The sequence below is a fragment of the Orcinus orca genome, chromosome 1, assembly GCF_937001465.1.
Source record: "Orcinus orca chromosome 1, mOrcOrc1.1, whole genome shotgun sequence".
NCBI classification, from domain to species: Eukaryota; Metazoa; Chordata; class Mammalia; order Artiodactyla; family Delphinidae; genus Orcinus; species Orcinus orca.
In genome coordinates, this window is record NC_064559.1 from 33,531,584 (window position 1) to 33,553,962 (window position 22,379).

Sequence of the window (22,379 nt, forward strand, 5' to 3'; positions counted from 1 at the left end):
TATTCTGAATTTATCGAGATCTTTTAGCACCTTAACCTAGAGCTCCCATTAATCCTCCCAAAACAGACTGGACTGATGTTGGAGGGTGGAGCGAGAAGGAGACAAAAATCGGAGATTCAGGAGATTAGGGGGCCAGGGGAGCCTTCACCTCTACTCTTTAAAAAAGATCTTTGCATTGCCCTAGACCTTTCTGGTCTCAATTGCCTCATGAAATAATAGATGTGAAGCACTCTGAAAAATGTTTCAACACTCCACCTCCTGGGAGTTATGACTGTGGGCAAGCTGAAAGCAAAGCCTCCATGGGGGACTTGCCTGGGGGACCAGTGGTTAAGACTCCATGCTTCCACTGCTGGGGGCACGAGTTTGATCCCTGGTTGGAGAACTAAGATTCCACCAAAAAAGAAAAGAAAAGAAGAGAAAACCTCCTATTGCACAGCCTGTCCTGTTTATAGAGCACTGGATTGCACACCAGCTTACTCTCTACTATGCTGGGAGGTAGAGGTGGCGGGTGATTTTACCATTTATGGAGAGGAAACTGAGGCTCAGACAGGCTAGATGACTTGCCCAGAATTATACAGCAAGCAGATGGTAAGCTGAGCATGGAAGCCAGGTCTCCTGATTCCTGGTCCATTTCTTTCCACCTAGCCTCTTAATGTTTGAAAGCACACATGGGTTGTTTTGATAGAATCCTATTCTAGAACAACTCAAAATTCATTATTTAATGGCAGAGTGCCAGATCCCACTGTTCTCCACCTGATAGGTCTTGGAGTTTTCTATTTAACCCTATTTTTTGAGAGGCAAAACAATGCCCAGTCAAGGGAGTTTTACAGAACGAAAGCCTTCAAAGCACAATACCCCAAGCTACCACAGTGTAACATTGTTGCCCCAAATTGAGGTCTCGCTTCCCAGGGATTCTGGCTCTGCACAGAGCTAGACAGAAGCCGAGGAGTAGTGTGGGGGCAGAGCCTCCCCAGAGGGAAACAGATGGGCAGGCTGGCCCCAGTGCCAGCACTTTGAACAACCCTTTTCTTTTCCAGCCAAACGTCCAATGTCATTCCCCTCTCACCTCCAGCTCCCAGGCAGCCCCCCCACCCCCATTCTGTCTTTGGGTGGGCTCTGAGTAGCTGATGGACTCTGGAGGGATGGAGGCTGTTCTTTATGACTGGCAGAAGGATGAAAGGAGGCTTGAAACTGGTGTGGGGCAACTGTTGCCATCTGTCTTGTGGGACGTCACCAGGGATGGTCTCGCCCATTCACTCCTTCACGCACCGCTGGGCTTGGGCCTTTTGTTTGGTTGGCTAGGGGTGGGGTTGCTGTAGTACAGTGAAGAGAGGCGGTGGGTGAGAGAAGCAGCTTCTTTGTGTCTGGACCAAACTTTCAGTGATTCACTAGGGTGATTTGCATGAGGAAGCTGCCTAAGCCCCCAAACACCCAAGTGATTGACAGCCTCCAGCCCTCTCTCCTGGTCACACCCCTCCCCCTCCCCCTTCGGCCAAACAGCTCCCCAGGGTTAGAGGGAGTGGCCCCAGCTCCTCTGCAGGGATGGGGAGCAGGGAAAGCTGCTCTGTCCCTCTCTGTCCCCCCTCTGTCCCCCCTCTGTCCCCATCCCTTTCCCAGTTGGAGGTGGGTCTGATGTCTTCCTCCCTCCCCACCCCCATCAGTCCCTCACAGCGTTTTTCTTTTTGTTTGGTTTCTGCGTACTAGGCTGACAGGCAGAGGGGCCAAAGCGGGAGGAAAGGCCCATTAACCACCCAGCAGCTGAGCAGGAAAAAAAAGGAGCTGAATTGAGACGTCGGGGTTGGCAGCCCTCCAGCCCAGCTCCTGGTCTTTGAATAACACCCCAGGCCAGGAGCTGGGATCAGTGTGTGGAAGGCTTTGGGGCATTTAATTATTTAAAGGGCTCACTAAAAGGAGCTAAGACCCTGGGGAAGGGGGAGGATAGGCAGATGGTGTGCCCAAGTTGCTGGGAACCTGGGTGCAGGATGGGTGAGGGTGGGGGTGGGGGAGGGAGGGAGGACTGAGCTAGAGGTCAGGGTTCAGGGAATAAGAGAATGGGGGAGGGGAAGTGAAACAGAGATTGCCCTCTAGACCCAAGCACGCCCTGTGGATAGTCTTTGCCTACACCAGCTGTGAGCAGGCTCTCAGCTTCTCCCTTCTGTACTCCTGCCCACCACTCCCCAACTTTTAAATTCGTATCTGCCCTGAGAGGGAACCATTTTGGAAACACACAACAAAACTGTTAAGTTTAGGGGATTACCCCTTCTCTTCTGGCACTTAGGGATGTTCCAGATTGGTTCAATGGTGACCTGAACTGGGCAGACGGATAGGAGGATTTTCTCTTCCTCCCTCTCTCACTCCCTCCCTTCCTTTCTTTCTTCTTTCTTTCTTTCTTTCTTTTCTTTCCTTTCTTTCTTTCTCTCTTTCTTTCTTTCTTTCTTTCTTTCTTTCTTTCTTTCTTTCTTTCTTTCTTTCTTTCTTTCCTTCTTTTCTTTCTTTCTTTCTTTCTACTTGTGGTAAAACTTCTGCAACATAAAATTCACCATTTTATCTAGTTTCATTTTATAAGATGAGACCATACACTGAGTCTGTGGAAATACTGAGAAAGCAAATAATTGGAGGTCCTGCTCTTGGGGGCACAGGGTGCTTCGAAAGGCAGTCTGTGCCCCCGAGAGCACAGGGGCCCTAGGTCCCTAGGTAGAAACATACTAGTCAGATTCAATTTGAATTCAGCTCTGCCATGTACTAGCTCTGCGACCACAGGTAAGTTATTTAATTGTTCAATGCCTCAATTTTCTCATCTTTAAAATGAGGATAAAAAATTGCTCCCACTCAGTATTCTTGAGGGGATTAATATAGGTGAAGCACTTAGAAGAGTGTCTGGCTCTTTGTAAGGACACAACAAATGTTATTAAATATTATTGTCATTACCATTACCAGATCAGGAGGCATTTATATAGGCTACACAATGGAAACTGAGAGAAACAGGGAATTTGGGAATTGGGTACAAGGCCAAAGGGGAATTTGGTAAGGGTGTAGATTTGCCTCCATCCTCTCTCCCATTTGTAATGAGCTACGGTTGGAAATGTGGTCTTTGCTGTTCCAAAAATAGTAGTCCTGTTCGGGTAGCCCCCCTTTCCCACCTGCATCCCTCTTCCACCTTCACCAGGGCGAGCGAACAGCTCCAGGACCTGGGGCTCTGAAACCCTCTGGTCCAGACCCTTGCTTTGTGGCAGTTTAGGCATTATTGTTAGCCCTATTTTACTGATGGGATGACCAATTCAAAGGGGTTAAGGGACTTGAGATTTGATTCTTCTGCTTTTTGGGGCTTTCCCTACTCTAGCCCCGCCCAGGCCACAAGGTCATGTGGAATGAACTGGTCACTTGGTCACTGTGGGGCACACAGTGCAATACAGCATCTCAGCCTGTCTTCACTTCTCAGTCTGGCCGGCCTCAAACGTGTGAGGTGGGCTTGTTTTCTGCACCTTCCAGCGAGGCAGTTCTCCCGTCCTCAACACGCCTGGGGGGCAACGGCGACGGCTTTCAGTCGGGGACAGCCGAGGATGATCCCGCGCGGGCCGCCCGCACTCAGACGTGCACCGCAAGGGTGGTGCTACGGGGAGGCTGGGGGCGTGAGGGCAGGCAGGTGTTTGGCTCCCTCCCTCCCGGATGTGGGCAGAGGGAGGAGCCCCCGGCCAATCATCCACGTCCCTCAGTCCCTACGGAGAAGCTGTCTGGGACCTTGAAACGCGACCAAACGCGCTAGCTAGTTCGTTTTCCTAGTTTGGCAACTGGGTGGTGCCGCAGCCTCCGCCCCCTCTGGGAAGCCCCACCTTGGTAACAAGCTGCTGATTGGCTGGCCGTGGGGCACAGCGGACCAGTCAAAGCTCTCCTTGATGTCGAGGTTTGGCAGAGAGGAGTTAAAAATGGGGGGGGGGGGGGGGAGGCGGGATACTACGAGTTTTCGGAGTGGAGGTGCTACGCGGGTAGGTAGCGGAGAATCGGGCCTTTCACCAGGAAAAGGCAGGCGGGGGAGGGGCCGAGAAGTGGCGGCCTCTGTGACGGGACCCCCTCCCTCCCGCCACCTGCTGCTAGAGCGTCTCGGGTCCCTAAAGCTTAGGTCTTTCCTCCATTTCTCAGGCCTTCCTCACAGCCTGACCGACTGCAGGGCTGGTGCAGCCTTTCTTGAGCAATTTTGGAGGTTCCGGGTTTCTGAAACCTCCTCGGTCCTCTCTCCAAAGTCCCTCTGTATTTGGGCGTTTATTTTCCCAAGTTTGTTACTCGGGCCCTCTTCGTTTTCTTTTTGTACATCTGTGTGTCTCACGCCCTCCTAGGGCCGTGTTACCAGTCACCCATCCTCTAAAACCAACTTAATCATCCGCTTTATTACACTGTACCTATTGGCACCAACCTCCTAGACAGTACAGTATACATTTCTGAGGACATACATTGTAAGCTTTGTAAGAGAAAGCATTTTGAATAACTTTGTTCCCCCACCTCAATGCACACAAACATACACACATACATATTCAAAGAACCTAGCACGGTAGCATCAAGATTAAGACTCTAGAGACCGTGACAGGGTACAATTCCAGCTCTGCCACTGCTACTGGCTGTGTGACCTTGAGCAGATACTTCACCTCTCTGAACCTCAGTTTTTACCAATGAAAAATGCTAATGATAATAGCACCTACCTCCTAGCATTATTATGACAAAATGCCTGACACATAATGCCTAATAAATGATATTATTTTAGATATTAATAAAGAAGGAATGAGTATTACTTCCCCACAGTTAATCTCAGCCCCCCATTCTTGGTTTAGGTGCTAGGGATAACAACTAGATTCTAGGGACATTTAAAATTACTATCAGTAAAACAATTTAGGACTCAGAATAAAACTTAGCACAGTCTCACAGCTCCCAGCCTTCACATGGGTCCTGTTTTAGCTCATAGATTTTACGAAGGGAGAGATCTGTTGGCAAGATAGGATTCGTTTTTCCTCAAGGACTTTTCTTAACAAAGTTTTTTTTTTTTTGGCCGTATTCAGCATGAGGGATTCCCCAACCAGGAATCAAACCTGTGCCCCTGCAGTGGAAGCTCAGAGTCAAGGACTTTTCTTCAAATTCCTCCCTCTCAAAAATTTTAGAACAGCAGTGTCTGAGGATTTACAGTAATCCCATTTTAACAGGATTTAACAGTCTCCTTTTTTTTCACGGACTCATGGAGTGCCTTACCTGACCTCTCCATATACTTACAGTAACACCAAGGTGTGATTGTTAAGTTTTTCCCAAAACTCTCCACTGAAGTCCTTTCTTGTTGCTCAGAGACTCATCTTTTCTGCAGTCTCTGCCTCTCCCCCGAATGCTACACACTGGTCCATAGATTTTCTTCAGTGAACACAGAGGCTGGCAGTTCAGTGCTCCCAGACCCCTAGTGGTCATCCTGCCATGTTCTATCACCTGCTGTACCCTGTTGATGTCAGAAGTGGCCTTCGTTGATATTTTGCATTATTAAGAACAAAAGCAATGATGTGTCTGGGGCGCCTCAGTGGTGCCAGATGCCGGGGACAGGGAGGATGCAAGGGGCACCCAGCACTGGGGTGTATTTCAGTGGGAAGCCAGCAGACCTGGGTTTCAGTGTTGAGTATATGCCATTAGGGACAAGTCAATAAAAAGTGTTAGGTCTCAATTACCCTATCTGTAAAGTGGGTGAATCAGACCTGGCTCCTTACTTTATAGATATTTTGGGAAAATAACTGGGGTCATACTGTTGAAAGCACTTCATATTTTTTGGAAATTAAAAGGGGTGTGTTTGTGTGGGTGTGGGTGTGGGTGTGTGCAACAGGCTATTAAATTCATTTTATGCTACTATTTCCATTTGGCTCCCAGAAATATGATCCAACAGTTGTTATTAAAAACTTATGAACCCAGCTTTGTGCTAACTGTTGTGAGGTATATGGAGGGATCATATGACACGCTCTCTACCTTTAAGGAATTTACAGTCTAACCAGGTTGCTCAACTAACACATGAAATGATGTGTCGTATTGACTGTGGATCCCCCACATATCCTCTTCTGACTTACAAGTAAAGGATGATCTGGTGGTGTAACAATGGAGCCAATAGGTGGACGTGCCTTACTGCAGCTAGCACAGCTGCTTGCCTCTTACCTCTCTCTTTCTATCCTTGGTGGGGTGTGGGGTCTTACAGACCATCCTCACTGCTGCCTTCACCAATGCTCATGAGTCATGGCCTGGTGCCTTGTGACCTGAGGTTGGGGAGATGCTCACCTTTGATGCTGCCCTTCACTTACTGTTCATGTAGTTACCTGTTGCTGATGCTTTCTCATCTGCACCTGCCCACTGCCACTGCTTACAAACGCCATCACAGCCATTGTAGCTACAGCAGCTCCTTTGGGGTGGGCTTTGGGTGGGACACTGAGGATGCTGTTATTCCCAGCCCCCTGTACCCGGCAAGAGAGACCACCTCCCTACCCCTTCTAATCTCTGTATTTGCTCCCATGGCCAGGTAGACTAGAAAAGATGCAAGTTGCTCACACTTCCCCACAGCACAGAGGGCTGTGTCCCATTTGGGGCTCCCCCCAGCCTTCTTGGTGGAGGGAGCTAGTCTGGGATGGGGTTGAGGACCAGTTCTGCTGCGGCATGCTCAGCAGGCAGATTCCAGCTCCAGGTTCTCTGTGCTGGGCCAGCAGATTTAGCTCCTTTCCTTTTTGGAGACTGTCAACAAAGGCTCAGCATAGCTTCTAAGAAGGAATAGATCAGTGTAATTGCTATCATCTTTGAAAAGAAAAAGATGGGCATGCAAATTAAAATAAATATCAATACCAAGTCTCATCCATTAGACTGTCCAAATTACTAAAGTCTGAAGCAGTATTTGGCGTCATGGGGATGTGGGGAAATGGAGGCTCAGGTACAACTGGTGTGAGTGCACATTCGTACAACCCCTTTGGAGAGCAGTTTGACAGAATCTAGTAGAGGTAAATTGTTCATATTTCACGACTTAGCAGTTCCCTCCTGGGCATATATACCAGTAGTTTTTAACTGGTGGTGGTTTTGACCCCCCAGGGAACATTTGGCAAATTTGGAGATATTTTTGAGTTGGACTGGGGAGGGGACAGATGCTAATGGCATCTCGTGGATAGAGGCCAGGGATGCTGCTAAACATCCTACAGGCAGTCCACTCTGTCCCCCCTCCCCTTGCCCCACAAAGAATTATCCAGAGCCAAAGGCCAGTAGCGCACTGTTAAGAAATCCTGATGTAAACGCTAGAGAGACTCTCAAATGCAATCTCAAAGAGACAGATAAAAGGATGTTCACTGCATCATTTGTTTCTAACATTACAGTATTGAAAATAATCTAAATGTCCCTCAAAAGGAGAATAGAGAAATAAATTTAGGTGTTTTCACACAATGGTTAGAATGAATGAACTGGAACCACAAGAATCAATATGGATAAATCTTGAACACACAATGTTCACTGAAAGAAGCAGAGTAATACAGAAAGTGCTACTCTGTAAAGTTTAAAGACACAAACAACTCTCTACTTCCCCTGTGGATGTAATGCAAGTTAGTTATTTTTGTCTCCACCAAATTCCACAGCAAGTACCTGGAGACCTTTACATTCATTCTTTCATACACTAAATGCACCAACTATTGACATTATCTGGCTCAGGATTTTGCATACAGAAAAAATTGTTGAATGATTGAGCTGTGCTCATAGAGAGACAAGACCATGATTTGCCTTCTCTTCTTGCCTTTCCTCTATGATCTGCCTTTCTGCCTGTCTTTTCATGGCTTAATTTAGGGAGGGTCCCAGAACTTGGATGAGAAAACACTGACTCTTCATTTTTCACACTGCTAACTGAAATTTAGCATTCCCTTCAATTATGAAGGTAACAAGTCACTGCAATATTAGCAGCCTGAAGCTTTGTCACCAACTGAAATTACAGATATTTTCATATCACATTACAGTTATTGAAAATACATACATTCATGCTTATTAGCACTTCGAAATGACTGTATTTAGACTTGTTGCTGGATCTCATTATTTATGACATTAATAAATATTTATATATATATGATCTAAAATATTTATACATTTTGATAACTGTACTTCATTGGTTTCCTTTGGAATCCAATGGATTTTATTTTATACCTTCAAAAACATTTTGAGAAGAGGTCCATAGGCTTTGGCAGGCTGCCAAAGGGGTCCACAAATGTCAAGACTCCCTGGTTACACCATACCTTCTGTTGCTTTGATTATTGGTTAAGTGTCCATTGGGGCTCGGTACTGATCAGAGCCGAATGGGAGAAAGTGGGCATGGATTGCCACCTTTAAAAGTTTCAGAAAAGGCTCTGATGGTGCGAAGTGAGATCTGCCCGTTAGTTGCTGGAAGACAGAACTGTGAGATTGAGCCGGGGCTTTGGAATGTTGGTAAAGTTTTTTGGTACTTGTGTCTGAAATAAGAGAATAAAGGCAGTAGTTGGTTTTACCCCTGCCTACAGCTCCAGCCTCGTTGCTCCTTGCCACTGTGCCCCCAGCCATTTTTGCTGTCTTTCAGTGTCCAGGAAGCTTCCTCCTGCATTAGGAGGTCTATACATGCTGTTATCTCTGCTGGACTCTCCTCCCATCTCTTCATCTAGGTAAGTACACTCTCCCTCCATATCTGATTATCTGCCCCTGTTCCTCCAGACTAGGTCAGGCTCCTTGATAATCCTCATGTAGACCCATCCTCATCTCCTTCACAGCCCTTTCTCAGTTTGTAACTATGTGGTCCTTGGGGTGACTCTTTAGTTCACTGCTTGTCACTGCACCAGATTATAAATCCCCCAATGGCAAGGAAGGCTTTCCTTTATTGTCTGCAGTATCCCCAGTGCCTGACCAAGGGCTTGTGGTAAATATTTATTGATGAAGAGTGAATTTTAATGGGAAAATTCATAAAGGGACTGTGAATGCTAGCAGAATGGATTTAGGTCCACAAAAAATAAAGTCGGATGGCCTCCCCCCCCCTTGTGAGACCCCATCTACCACCAAGCATCCCCCACACTCCTAGCAGTTCTGCATACACCAGTAACACAGAGATCTTCAGGCTAGCACAGTAGAAACAGTATAGCAAAACTGGCAGGCTGGGGAGAGAGATGGCCTGGGGTCAGATCCTGGCCTCGATGCTTTCTTCCTGGGTGACCTCAGCCTCTTTGTGCCTCAGTCTCTCCATCTATATAAAATAGTGAAAATAATAGTACCAATGGCATAGAATGTTTAGGAATGCTAATGAAGCCATATAAATAAAACACCTAACACATAAGTACTGATCAAACGGTAGCTTAAAGGAAAAGAGACAACTTTTATCCATCAGAGCCTGATGGATAATCCACCCCTGCTACCCCCTTGAGAAGCACTGGATTTAGAAACAGAATTTCACAGAATATATTAGTGAATATCTTCAGTAAATAATATATTCAGCTCAGTAAATATCAGTTGTGGTTATTTCTCTATTAGAAAATAGTGAATTGTCCTAAAAGCACAAGCCTAGCTCTTAAAGGCTTTCAAGAAACGTGCATTGAGGGCTTCCCTGGTGGTGCAGTGGTTGAGAGTCTGCTTGCTAATGCAGGGGACACGGGTTCGAGCCCTGGTCTGGGAAGATCCCAGATGCCGTGGAGCAACTGGGCCCGTGAGCCACAAATACGGAGCCTGCGCGTCTGGAGCCTGTGCTCCGCAACAAGAGAGGCCGCGATAGTGAGAGGCCCGCGCACCGCGATGAAGAGTGGCCCCCACTTGCCACAACTAGAGAAAGCCCTCGCACAGAAACGAAGACCCAACACAGCAAAAATTAATTAATTAACTCCTACCCCCAACATCTTCTTTAAAAAAAGAAAAAAGAAATGTGCATTGAGAAGTTGAATGAAAGAGCAGATGGGCTACTTGAATGCTTATTTTCCTCTTCCAGGCCCAACTTGGCTTTGCAGTACTTGACTGCCCTCAGTTCTACATAGTTGCCACTAGAGGGCAGGCGCGGTTAAGACAACAATACTCTGGACCCACCAGCGCCATAATTACTGGGTAAACAAGGGAGGATGGTTGAAGGAGAAAAATGATAGAATGATTGAAAAAAATAATTTTTTTCTTTATCTCTTGGGGACCAAATGGAAGGAAATATGGAGCTAGTGAGATTGAAGTTAGACTTAAAGAAGAACTTCCAGAGCACAGAGTTTGCTAACTAGAGATTTTATACAGGTGACTTTTTAAAAACCTCTTAGCTATATCTACCCAAGCAGAATAGATGAGAAAGTGGGCTCCTCCAGTCTGAGGCTTATGTGACCCCCCCCCCCTTAAAGTAACCCTTCTGTGTCTGCCTTAATTGACTCCATTCTTGCAGATGCAATTGTAAAATAACTTTATTGGTTGGGTTAGCCACCACTCATGCTTTTCCTGTGATAAGGATCCTTTATAGAGGCATGATGGTGTTCACATGCAGATACTTTCTGAAGAGCCCTGGGGCAAGGGGCAGCCTTGCCCCTCACCTCAGAGCTCCTTTGTTGAAATGAGCTGGTTTGGCTTTTGTGGATTTCAAGGTCTGGAGCCAAGAAGCAGTCCAAGTATCCCCCCCTTCCCTTTTCAGGAAAACGGCTTCAAAGCATACACTGTATCAGGGACACAGTGGCATCTGGGCAAGGAGCAGATTAGGGCTAGCTGTCCTCAAGCAGTCCCTGGCCATGGCTGCCTGGATGGCTCCATCCCAATGGTACCCCAAAGAGCAGGAGGGTTAGGTCCCCAGACAACACTCCTTTCAGAAATGGGAAGAACTAATTGCTCTCCACCCAAGCTATAAAGCAACAGCCATCTTCAGTAATGAGAGTGTAGCTCAGAGATGTGAAAGCAGAGGGTTTTGTGCTCAGTACAGGCAAGATTTGGCTGCCGGGCCTGGGCTTCACTGACCCAATGAGCGTCTCCAGCCAGAGCTGGTACTATTAACTGTGGCCTTAGGAGAAAACAATTAATACCACAGCCTCCTCCTTTGGCAAATCCTGGGCTGGTTGGAGTCTGTCTCTCCCATCAGGATATAGACCTTTCTGCTTGCATAAGAGGAGAGGACAAATTACCTCTCTCATGCTTTGAGAACCGCATGGACTCTGCCTTTGAAGATAAAGACCCAAGTAGGGAGCTGCTGGGAATGCAGAGAGTGCTGGCTAAGCATGAAACTACTGCAGCTGCTTCCTCAATTCAGCCAATTCGAGGTGTGTTTGCCTCCATTATGGATGCTGACGATAAGCAGAATCTGGCCTTTCCTCTTTTTTTTTTTTTTTCAGTCAAGCCCAAACTAGTCTCCAGCTGAGTCCATGGCCTTTCCTCTTCTGAAGTCTGATCCACCTTCAAAGAATTGCTTAGCTGTTAAAATCTAGCCCTATACATTTAGCTAAGCCTGAGGTTGCTTTTCTCCTCCCACATCAAGCCAAGAACATGGTCATCATACTGGTGACCTCTGGTGTAGAGGTGACTCTTGGTGTCCTTCCAACCTCAGATGCGAGTGTGAGTTCTCTGCACAGGCACTGGGCAGATGAGCACATGCCTTGGGGTCTCCTGCCTCTGCCCAAGGCAGAGAAGACGTGTCTGTGGGGCCATGTTGAGTGGATGAGGTGGACTTAAGAGGAGGCAGTTGGCCAAAGAGGTATATATTGAGAAGCAGCGAGTGGGAGCCCAGAGTAACTGCACACCTAGCCCAGCACATGGCAGAGCTGTCAAGCGCTGCTCACAGACAGAATCAGTGATGGTTTAAAAAGTAAGGTTATGTACTATTGCTCAAGCAAATTTTAGGGTTCACGGCACCAGATCGTTGTGAAGAACGGGTAATGAGATTTCTGGGGTTGGGACTTCAGGGACAGAAGTCCCTGAAGAAGTCTGCCACCACTTCTGTCCTGGAAAGGAGAGTTTCATGTCCCTCAGAAGAAGGCTGCCTGTCCCCTGATTCCACCTGAACTTGCCTACAGGGTAGAAAACTGTAGAGGGAGCCCATGGACTTCTGTCACATGGTCTGTCCCAGACCTTACAGCAAAAGCCAAACCAAACCATCAAGCCAAATGCAGAGGGGCACGGGGGCTCTGGCCCCGCGCCCAGTGCGTGGGCCACTCAGATCTCGATGAGGCTGGCGACGCGCAGGCAGAGGGGTGCGTCGGGCGGCATGGCGCTGCGCTTGATCTCGTTCCCGTCCAGGCGCAGCACCTGCAGCTTGGAGAAATTCATGACGTCCACCACGGTGCAGAAGCTGCTGATGGAGAACTCTGTGGGAACAAGAGGGGTGGGGGTGGGTCGGAGAAGCCCAGATCAGGGACCTGGGTCTGCAGTGAGGCCAGACCTCCTCTGTGAAGCTTCTAATGTGAGAGGTGGAACTCGGCTGGGTGGGGCAGGCACTTTCCAGGATCGGAGTCATACTTGCACCAATTAGTGGGCAGAACCAGAGACAGAGTGGGGTCTCTGCCTGCATAGCTCCACCTCATACTCATCCCTCTCTGTAGACCCTGGAATGTCCTTCCAGCCAGGCCTTGATCTTTTCCCATCTTTAGGCAGCAGGTGGCAGCAGAAGGCAGTCAAAGACGAACCCTAGCAGCTTTGATTGCTTTTGGAGAGGAGGGTGTTTCCGAATTGCTTTAAGAAGGAAGACTGGGGAAATGCAGGGACTTAAATCTGGACTATTTCCTAACACTTTGCAGATAGAGCAAGTGGCAGAAAATTAAAGAGAGAAAATCTAGACTGAGAGACAAGTGTCTCTGAGTGCAGAGCTTTGAGGGCGTTGTCCGTGTACATTCTGAGTAAGGCCAAAGGAGTGAGCAAGGCCCTGAGGTCTAAGGAGATGGAAACTGATAGATAAACAGGGCTGCTATGGAGCTCAAAAGTCCAATAAATAACTCTCTTGCATCCCACATTTAATATGATACGGTTTACCCTCCTTTTTTGTAATCTCAAAAGAAGTACCCTTTTTTGAAGATTTTCCCTCCAAACCATGCAGTCCTAATTGATACAGTAGTTCTGTTTGATTTAAATACAAATCCTTCTGCTACCATTCACCTTGTTCTCCCTCTGGTTGTCCTCTTGGACAGATCAGCCACCTCTGTCTCTAGCCTGCTGGGTCAGGAACTTGAAGGATAAAAACCAAGAACTCAGCTAAAACTCCAGCAAGGACAGCCAGAGTCACCACTGAGAAGCTGCTGAAGCCCCTAGAGGCTGCCTTCAACACGATGTGTGAGAGCATCAGGAAGGTGGCTCATGTCAAAGGGGCTTTGGGTGAGGTTACCTGTCGGGTCTCCGTAGGCTGTAACACTTAGGCAGACCCAGAGCTGGGCTTGCTTTTGCCTCAACCAGAGGCATTCCTCTGCTTGCCACAGTGGTCAGGAGCTGTGTGTCAGCCTGGAGCAGGGCAGGAGGAATGGGAGGAAGGCTTTCCTAACTCTCTTCCTAGAGGTGACCTTCGAGGGCATTGTGGATGGAGAGATTATGGGTATGAACGTGAAGGTTGCAAGGAAGACAGTATGGAGGGCTTAGATAGATGAAGAAATTGTTTTTTAAATTAGCGCTAGCAATTCTTTTCAGTCTCTGTCAAGACTGACAGAGAGGAGATGGGCTGAGGCTGCAGCCAGTTAACTTGTACTGCAAATGTAAGATAGAAAACCCAGCCCCAAAGAATAATGAGAACAGGAAATACCCTTCTTTGGAGAGCACTCGGTGCGGGGTGGGGGTGGAGACCTGGAATGCTTTTGGATGTTTCCTTTCTGGTCCCAGGGAATAGATCAAGTGGCCTCCAGGTGGACAGGTTGGGGGCAGAGCCAAGGCCAGGGGCCAGGTCTATGGTGTCTGTGTGGAACAGGTGGAGTGAGTTGGGCTGGGGAGAAGTAAAGTGGCCCAGCTTAAATATCACCTCCAACCCTGTCGGCAGACTGCACTTAGAGGTTCCACCATAGATTCTCTACACCATCCTGGGGCCTTCAGACTGCCTGCTAAAGTCCTGGATCCCAACTGTTGAGCACTGAGGGGCTGCTCAGCACACAGCATGTGTAGATTCTATCCACAGGTTGAGCACCGTGAGCCCCCTGTTTATCTTCCCTAAGCTCATGAATAGGACGGGGCTTCTGCTTGGAGACTCCGGAGGACACTTTCCATCCCGGATTAAATTCTGACAAAAGTCTTTCCAAATTCCTCCTGGTACACCCGCCCTGCCCCCTGGATCTCAGAGCTGCTGGATAACATTCTGAGCTGTGTTTCCTGCTCTTGCCAGGCTGGAAAAACTGAGGGAGATGCTAATGGAAGAAGGAAGGGGGAGGGAGAGGGCCGGGCCTAATTCCACTGCACACCCTTCAGCTCCTGTCCTTTTAGCTCCCCTCTCAGAGGGTTGCTTCAATATCCCACCTTCACCACCCACCCCTGCTCTGGGTCCCTGACCAGCTGTGCAGGGAGACCTCCTTCACATTGGCCCAGGCGAGGGCCTGAGCCTGGAGAACTGTCTTTCCTGCTGTTGGTCTGAATCAGAGAGATACTCCTTCCATTCTCAGCTAGAGAAGCCTGGCTTTCAGTCCTTTGCTGTTGATGGTAGAGGCTATGCTACAAGATCTGGGTGACCTAAAGAGATTGCCTTTCCTTCTCTGTGTCTCAGTTTCCCCATCTTTGCGATGAAAAAAATAAAACAGAACAAAACTGTACCTGGCAATTTCAAAGTGGCAATAGAAGAAAAGCTTATAATATAGTTACTGTGTATTGCTTTTTCAATAATGTGCCAGGCGAACCAAGCACTTTACATGTATTCATCCACTAATTAAGAAAAATAAGGAGTTGGTATTATTTTGCCAAAAGAAGACTAAAAGGGAGATATCCAGACAAAGGGGCTTTGGCTTAAATTGCACAAGAAGGGATTTGGGGTAGGCACTGGACATTTTTAGGTTTGACTTAAGGGAGAAATTTCTTGCAAGACCTTGAGACACTCGACTAAAGTGATTTTATCTTTAGCAGAGCTTTTGGAAGGGGTGAACCACCTTGTATTTGAGCGGCAGATGTGGTTCTGCAAGAAGACAGGGTGACAAGATGCTGCAATGGAGACTTCCTCACCCCAAGTTTTCTGATTGTACAGTCAGGCAATAACTAACGGCTTCTCTCCTGTGACAGCTGCTCTTTGCTGTCACATTTTCAGGGTCAAACTCTGATAAAGCACTGTATACAATATGACGTTTCTGTTGTGACGATCCTCCTGTATTTAGAATGGGTGGCAGATAAGTAGTGGTGACTTCTGGGTGGGATGATGAACAGCTACAAGCAAATGTCAAACCCTTTGCAGCATGCAACATCTTGGAGACCAGAGAACCCTGCCTTGGGAATAGGAAGACCCGCACCCCCACACCCCCACCCCCCAAAGAAAGAGAGACTTTAAATACAAAACAGTTTGCCCTATACATGATGGTGTCTTGCACTTCCAACTAGAGAACCAGGGACCTCTTCACCTTGCCTACCTCACAGTCAACCTCTGGGACTGGTGCCTCTCTCACTCAGAGGGCTGTCTAGCTCGTTAACATCTTGCCAAACGACTGATCTGTTCCCTGAGCACAGGGAGAGAAAGTATTGATGGGAGAGGTTGTAGACTCAGTCCCTATCCATGCTTTGATGGTGCTGTTTGCTCTCAGCAGGCTCTACTTCAGAGCCCTTTGCCAATGGTCATTAATGAGTCCTTCATTCCCCTGGGAGAGGGGTACTTTGCTGCAGAGGAAGAGAGGTTAAAATCTGGCTCTGTACCTTCCAGCTGGATTAAGATATCAGAGGCCCTGGGGTAATGTAAGCACATTGTGAACACAAGGTCCTGAGAGGGAGCTGAAAATCAACTAGATAATCCAATCTGAAATGAAGATTTTAGTTCTTGGACACAGAGAGGCAGCACTTTAGGCCTTTTCTGGGAAGAGCTTGGAAAACAAGAAGCCCTTGTCCTTGTCCACCACCCCAGGGTTTGGCGGTGGTCAGGCTCATGTTACCCTAGGGGGCCTCTGCCCTGCCACCAGGGGCTCCTTGTACTCCAGGGAGAACCAGCCAGAGCAAGTGCCGCATTCAGCTCTGAGAGGCTACAAATTCTTGTCCACCAGTTGTTATGTTTAAAAAGCAAATAAACATCCAGACACAAGACCAGGCTGTCGAGGCATGAGTAGATCAGGTGGAAACAGAGAGCTCATCCTCTTCCGGGTCAGTGAGAAAGTGCAGATACCACGGTTTCTTAACAGCACACTTTCCTCCTGAGACGGACCGTAGAAGTTCAACTTAAACCCCCCTGTCTATGAACTGCCACCTCCCCAACCTCTCCCAACTCCTCTCTCACTGCTTAACACATGACCCCTACCTCTTAGACACAGGAATTTCCTGGCTGCCCTCTCCAGGTGGCCTGTTAAATGACTGGTCCCTTTGTTTGTGGCAATTGCATTTCTCAGAAGGGCCCAGTCCTGTGTTCCTCCAGCCCATGCCCGCTTATCTCTCAAGACCTAGATTGAGACTTACCTCTTCTGGGAAGTCTTCTTCCGTACCAACCCACTCTCCCACTGACTTTTCCTAGCACTGCTGTGTAGTATAAGAGTATGCCACTATGTACCATTTTGTACAGGGATATGGCAGGGTTTTCAGCTTACTTCATTGGTACTCTTTGGTTCCCCTACTTCTATTTCTTCTGTATTGCCCCCAGCACTCAGAATTGGGTCTTTCCAATGCAGCAGACAGCCCTCCCCACTCCCCTTTGCGAAAGTCTCACCATTGATCCTATTGCCTTGGAGGTAAAGGTTCTCCAGGTTGGTGTTCACTGGGGGGATCTTCTGCAGCTGGTTGTAGGAGAGATCGAGCTCAAGGAGGCTGCTGGAATTGAAGGTGTTAGAGGCCAGGCCACTGTTGGTGAGACTGTTGTGGGACAGCCGCACATACAGCAGCTTGGGCGACCCCCGGAAGTAGCTGTCGGGGACCGAGTAGACATTGTTGTGCTCTAGGTACAGCTGCTCAAGGGCTGAGGGCAGTCCATCAGGCACCTTCCGAAGGTGGTTGTAACTCAGGTCCAGCAAGATCAGTGACCGGAGGCCTTTCACCGAACTGCCCACTTCCTGGATCTCGTTGTGTTGGAGGTACAAGGCCGTGAGGTTCTCCAGCCCCTCCAGCGCGTTGTTGGGGACCCTCGAGATCTGGTTGTGCTCGAGATGGAGCTCCCTCAGGGATCGAGGCAGTGGGCCAGGCATCCGGGTCAGGTTGTTGTGGTCCATGTACAGCCTCTCCAGGTGCCTCAGCTTGGAGAAGACCTTCTTGCCCACCTTATCACTGGTGATCTGGTTGCCATGGAGAGCAATCCAGAGCAGCCCAGTGGCGTTGTCAAAAACGCCCTCCTGGATGGAAGAGATCTGATTGTTCTGGAAGTAGACGTATTTCATGCGGGAGGGGACGAAGGGTAGGTACTTGAGGTTGCGGTTGTCACAGTACATGGCTGTGGGGAAGTTGGGGGGGCAGTCGCACTCCTGGGGGCAGTCGCGGGGCTCTGGTGGGGGTGGAGAGCCGTAGGCATAGGCTGGACCTTCCTCTCCCCCATAGGGGTAAGGGTCATAGGGCTCATAAGGGTAAGGGTCATAGGGGTCGTAGTAGGTGGACTGCTGGTTGCTGCGGAGGTAGTGGAACCACCAGTGGGAGTCTTCCTCATATTGGGCCCGGGAAAGGGAGCAGAGCCCTGCCAGCAGCAGGAGGGAAGCCCACTGCATGTTGTCTCTCTGCAAGAAGGGAGAGAGAACAGAGTAAGCAGGCGTGAGTGAGACTCTAGGGAGGCAGGGAGGCAGAGCAGGTGAGCCTTAGTCTTTGAGCTACGCAGACCTGACTTCAGCAGCAAACAGCTGTGAGCAGTAGCCTTGCTCTCACTTCCTCTGGGCCTCCTCCCAGTGCCGCCCCTGCACACTTGGTCCAGCAGAAACGTGGCTGTCTGCGGGGAGCTAGGTGCATTTTCCTCTGGTCATAGAGTCGCAGAAACATAGCCTTTGAGATTAAAAGGAGCTTGAATGGAGGTGCTGCATTTGTTTTGGAGGGCAGGCCCATAGGAACCTCTAGCAACCTGAAGGTACTGTTGGGGGAGCTAGAAAGGCCACAGCAATTCCCATGGGAGTGGTAGTGGTGGTGGGTGCTCTTTAGGCCTGAATTCACATCCAGTTTGGACTCCCCAGGACATAATGTTTCCCAAGAGTCCAAGGAAAAAGCCCTCTGGCTCTTTCCATATCTCTGGGAAACAGCCAGAAGTGGCTTGAGATCTCAAAGGGGAAGATCTGAACTACTTGGGAAGGCAGAGGGTTTCTGTTTTGAGTCTGTGGGGAGTGCTGTGGTCCCCCTGCAGCCACCACAAGGCCTGGGCTCGTGGTACCAGCACCTGTAACAGTCTGCTGGGGAGGAAACTCTCTGGTTGGCAGTCTGTGGCTACACATGCAACTTGGCCGGCACAGGGTCTTCATGTAACAGTTACAGATTCCCTCCAGACTGGGCCCACTGCCACCCAGGTGTGGCACTTGTCTTCTAGAGTGGGTACTGAGTGCATGCAAGTCTTCCTGCACTTGTCCAGTAAAGTGTTACTACTTCTCCCGCTCCACCATGGACATTATGCAAGAGCCAAATGGGACCAAGAGAATGAATGAGGAACATCAAACAATGGAACAGGAATTGAAGCCTCTTGAGTATGCCCAAGGGAACATGCCTTTAGAATGGGATTCTGGCATCCTTCTCTCCCATCCCAAGCCACCTCTGGATTACCAGTCTCCATATCTAGGCCCCCACATTTCCTGGCAGCCCATTGCCTTCGAGCTTGTTATGCTAGCGAGATGAGAGCAGGGTAGGTTTAGAGAGAAGTGTGGGTTTGGTGTCACCTGAGAGGGAAGCTGAAGGAGTGGAAGATGAGGGGTCATGGGGTGGCATATCAGTCTGGATGTCTTACTCTGAATACCTATAGCCAAAGCACTGCATAACCCCTGTAAGCAATGGGTCCCTTCCAGAGGGGTGATTGTCACCCTTGGACAGAAGACCTTAGAACCTTTCTTGGTCTGGGAATAGGCACGTATACCATTCACATTGCTATTGGCCCTTGGCTGGGGTTGGCACCCGTGGACAGGAGAAAGAAAGGAGTCTAAAAGCCAACATCAAATCCAATGAACCGATGAGAAGGACCCTAATAGTGACAATCTAGTCACCTTCTGGCCACCGTCTCTGTCAGACCTCTCTGTCCCCTGAAAGCAATTCCCTTAGGCCCACTTTATTCCATTAGCCTCTGGGTTGCAGAGGCGAGGCCCCTGGGTCGCAGAGGCGAGGCCCCGGGCTCATCCTCAGGCAGCCTCAGACAAAGAGCCCACAGTGTTTCTGAGGGGCCAACCCAGCCACCCACTGCCTGGGCATGCTGGCTGGGCCTTGGCACTGGCCAGGGGAAGACGGACGGAATGGCCCATTACCAGTAGCACATTTTTCCATGCTCAGCTCTGGGCTGCTGCAGGATCACAGTGGCTGTCTGGAGGCTGGCACAGTGAGCCTCTGTCTCCATTTCTCCTTCCAGACTAGGCACCGTGGCAGACAAGAGCCATCTTCCTCTTCGAGACCCAGCCTTCCAGGGCTGTGCATCCTGCCCACTTGAGTCTCCTTTGGAGTCATGACGGCTAAAAGGGTTTGGTGGTACCTTATTCCTCTCTTTACCCTACCCCCATCTCTTAGCAATGTTGCTCCAGGGTTTATACTCTTAAATCCTCACCCACCCCACCCCCAATGATAGAGACCCTCCTGTGCTCAGAGCTTTGTAAGGTGGAGAGTTTCTAGGACTGGCACTCTCTGAGTTGGGGGGAGCTTACTCAGGAGTTACTGCCGTTCTTTCATTTCTCCATTCTAGAGAACCATTTCTCCCTTCTGTCAGAGTCCAGGAGGTCAAGCCAGAGCTATTCCCTAACCTGAATTGGATCCCCATTTCACAGCTCCTTGGACCTGGTCAAGTCTCAATATTTCTGTGTATTCTTTCCCTTTCACCCCAGCAACACACAAGCACGCGTGTGCATGCACACGTACGCACACACACACTACACAAAACTCCCTCTCCGCTCTCATAACAGAATTTAGTTACCACAACCCTTCTGAAGAGAGACTGCAGGGACACAGGGCTAGGATGGTGGGCTTTCTGAGCAGTAGTGGGGCAGAGCTGGCTATGCTAGATACCTGGCCCTTCACTTTTTCATGCCTGAGAATTGGATGTCCCCCAACAACAAAGAAACTGTAGGACAAAGGTAGCATGTTGGAAACCCTTCCTTCTACTCCCCTTTCCCGGCTCCAGCATCCTGGGACACAGCCCAGATGGGAGAAGGACGAATGACTCCTTCCGCCCGGCCCTTGCCCTGCTCCCCAGCCTCTTTGCTGTTGTCCCTTTGTGGAACTACCAGGGACAAAACCTGAAGTAAAATGACTGACTTACCTCGAGTTGAACCTTTCAGAGAATGACCACGTCTCTCTGTCTGGCCTCCTTGGTTGGAGAGCGTGTGAGAGGGAGAGGAGTGAGGGTGTCTACTGAGAGTGTGTGTGTCTGTGCCAGGCCAGGGCCCGCCCCCACATTCCTAATCAAATGTTGTGAAGAGAGGGGTTGAGGAGCCCGGATCCTGGCTTTTTCGGCTCTGCTGCAGGGGCGGAGCTCACACTCAACCGCGCAAAATCCTGCTGTCCGCCTGACTCTATAAAAACCACCTTCTTTCCACTCATCTGCCCTAAAGCATTGGCAGCTCAGGGTCTCTTTCTGCTGAATGAGTTAGTGGCGCCCTCGAAGTTATTTGTACAGTCTCTTACGAAGCGCCTGGATTTCTCGTTAAACCCACAAGGGCAGATGCAGGGATGGGGAGGGCCAGGATTTGGGAAGAGGCATCTTAACTCTTTCAGCAACCCACGGGTCCCACGGGAGAGCGAGGGCTCACCCTTCTGGGCTCCGGCGCCCTCTACGGGCAGGTGGTTAGGCTAATGGACTAAGGGAGAGGACACAGGACAGCTGGCTCTGGCTCCAGTTCCATCCCTGACCAGTGTAGACCTGTCTGGGCTGTAGGGTTTCTCTCTCGCCACTGTGATAAAAGGGAAGAAAGGGACTCACATTTGTTGATCACTTACTGTTCACTAGCCTCATGCACTTTCGCCTGTCTCATGATGATCTTAGGGTTAGCAACAAGTACCTTGTTGAGTTGTAGCAAGGACTCTGTGAGGTAATTTGTGTGAGGCCCCCGGCCCAGAGATGATTGCTGTTGTGGCCATTTTACAGATGTAGAGACCCTGAGCAAGGGGAAGATGAGGTCGGAGAAGTAGGCAGGAGCTAGACCATGAAGGGACTTTTAGGCCATGGCATGGATTTAACTTTTATTCTGAATGTTTAAGCAGAGGAAGTGAAAAGATCTGACCTACATTTTTAAAAGCACATGGGAGAGACTGCTGTGTGGCAAAAAGCAGGAAAGTGTGGAAGCAGGAGCTCTAGCCCGCCTTTGTTGAGAGATAATGGCAGATTGGGCTAGTGCAATGGAAGAGGGAACAATGTATCTTTAGACAAGGAATCTTGAAAATGGACCAGATAGGGAGTTAGAGGAAGTCAAGGACGAGTCCTTGATTTTGAGTTTGAGCAACTGGTTGGGTGGTAGCACCATTTCCTGACATTAGAAAGATGGGGAGGGACAGAGTCTAAGTTAGAGATGCCTGTTAGGCATTCCAGTGGAGATGCATGCAGGCAGTTAGATAGATGAGTCTGAACTGGAAGTTCAGGGGCTAGAAGAATTTGGATTACTTAGAATCTCAGTAGCTTAGATGAAGCCTTGCATCCTGAATGCTCTTTCCTCAACTAACTGCCTCATGCTAACATCCAAGAAACACCCTTCAAATTGTTTTAAATTGTGGTAACTGACTCATAACTTAAACTTTACTATCTTAACAAATTTTAAGTGTGCAGTTCAGAAGTGTTAAGTATTGCTGTACAGCCATTCTCTAGAACTTTTTCATCTTTCAAAACTGAAACTCTATATTCATTAAACAAAAACACCCCATTTCACCCTCCCTCAGCCCCTGGCAACCACCAGAGTAGAAAGAACGACTTTCCACCTCTATGAATTTGACCACTCTGCATGACTCATGTAAATGGAATCATACAGTCTTTGTCTTTTTGTGACTGGCTTATTTCACTTAGAATAATGTTCTCAGGGTTCATCCATGTTGTGGTGTGTGTCAGAATTTCCTTCCTTTTAAAGGCTGAGTAATTACTGTATGCATATACCACATTTTGTTTATCCATTTATCTGTCAATGGACATTTGAGTTGCTTACACTTCTTAGCTATTGTGAATAATGCCGCTGTGA

General features: G+C 48.8%; 1 protein-coding gene and 2 long non-coding RNA genes across 6 annotated transcripts; 1 reads left to right on the top strand and 2 right to left on the bottom strand.

Moving 5' to 3' along the window:
- Positions 1-2,476: 2,476 nt before the first annotated feature.
- On the bottom strand, positions 2,477-6,582 carry LOC125964358 (uncharacterized). The gene is made up of 3 exons (XR_007477331.1): positions 6,166-6,582; positions 5,254-5,467; positions 2,477-2,585 (listed from the first exon to the last, which is right to left on the bottom strand). It is a non-coding gene; the product is annotated as an uncharacterized LOC125964358 (long non-coding RNA).
- LOC117197685 (uncharacterized) lies at positions 3,483-16,764 on the top strand. 4 transcript variants are annotated; one of them, XR_007477329.1, is made up of 4 exons: positions 3,483-3,901; positions 8,576-8,657; positions 9,962-10,074; positions 13,107-16,764. It is a non-coding gene; the product is annotated as an uncharacterized LOC117197685 (long non-coding RNA). The 4 variants fall into 4 exon arrangements; XR_007477328.1 differs by lacking the exon at positions 3,483-3,901 and adding an exon at positions 3,943-3,983; XR_004478483.2 differs by lacking the exon at positions 9,962-10,074 and having other exon boundaries at positions 13,107-16,763.
- FMOD (fibromodulin) lies at positions 11,440-20,604 on the bottom strand. The gene is made up of 3 exons (XM_033410521.2): positions 20,477-20,604; positions 16,775-17,765; positions 11,440-12,290 (listed from the first exon to the last, which is right to left on the bottom strand). Exons 2-3 carry the CDS (start codon positions 17,754-17,756, stop codon positions 12,139-12,141), a joined length of 1,134 nt encoding a protein of 377 aa, XP_033266412.1. The 5' UTR covers positions 17,757-17,765; positions 20,477-20,604; the 3' UTR covers positions 11,440-12,138.
- Between the last annotated feature and the right edge of the window lie 1,775 nt (positions 20,605-22,379).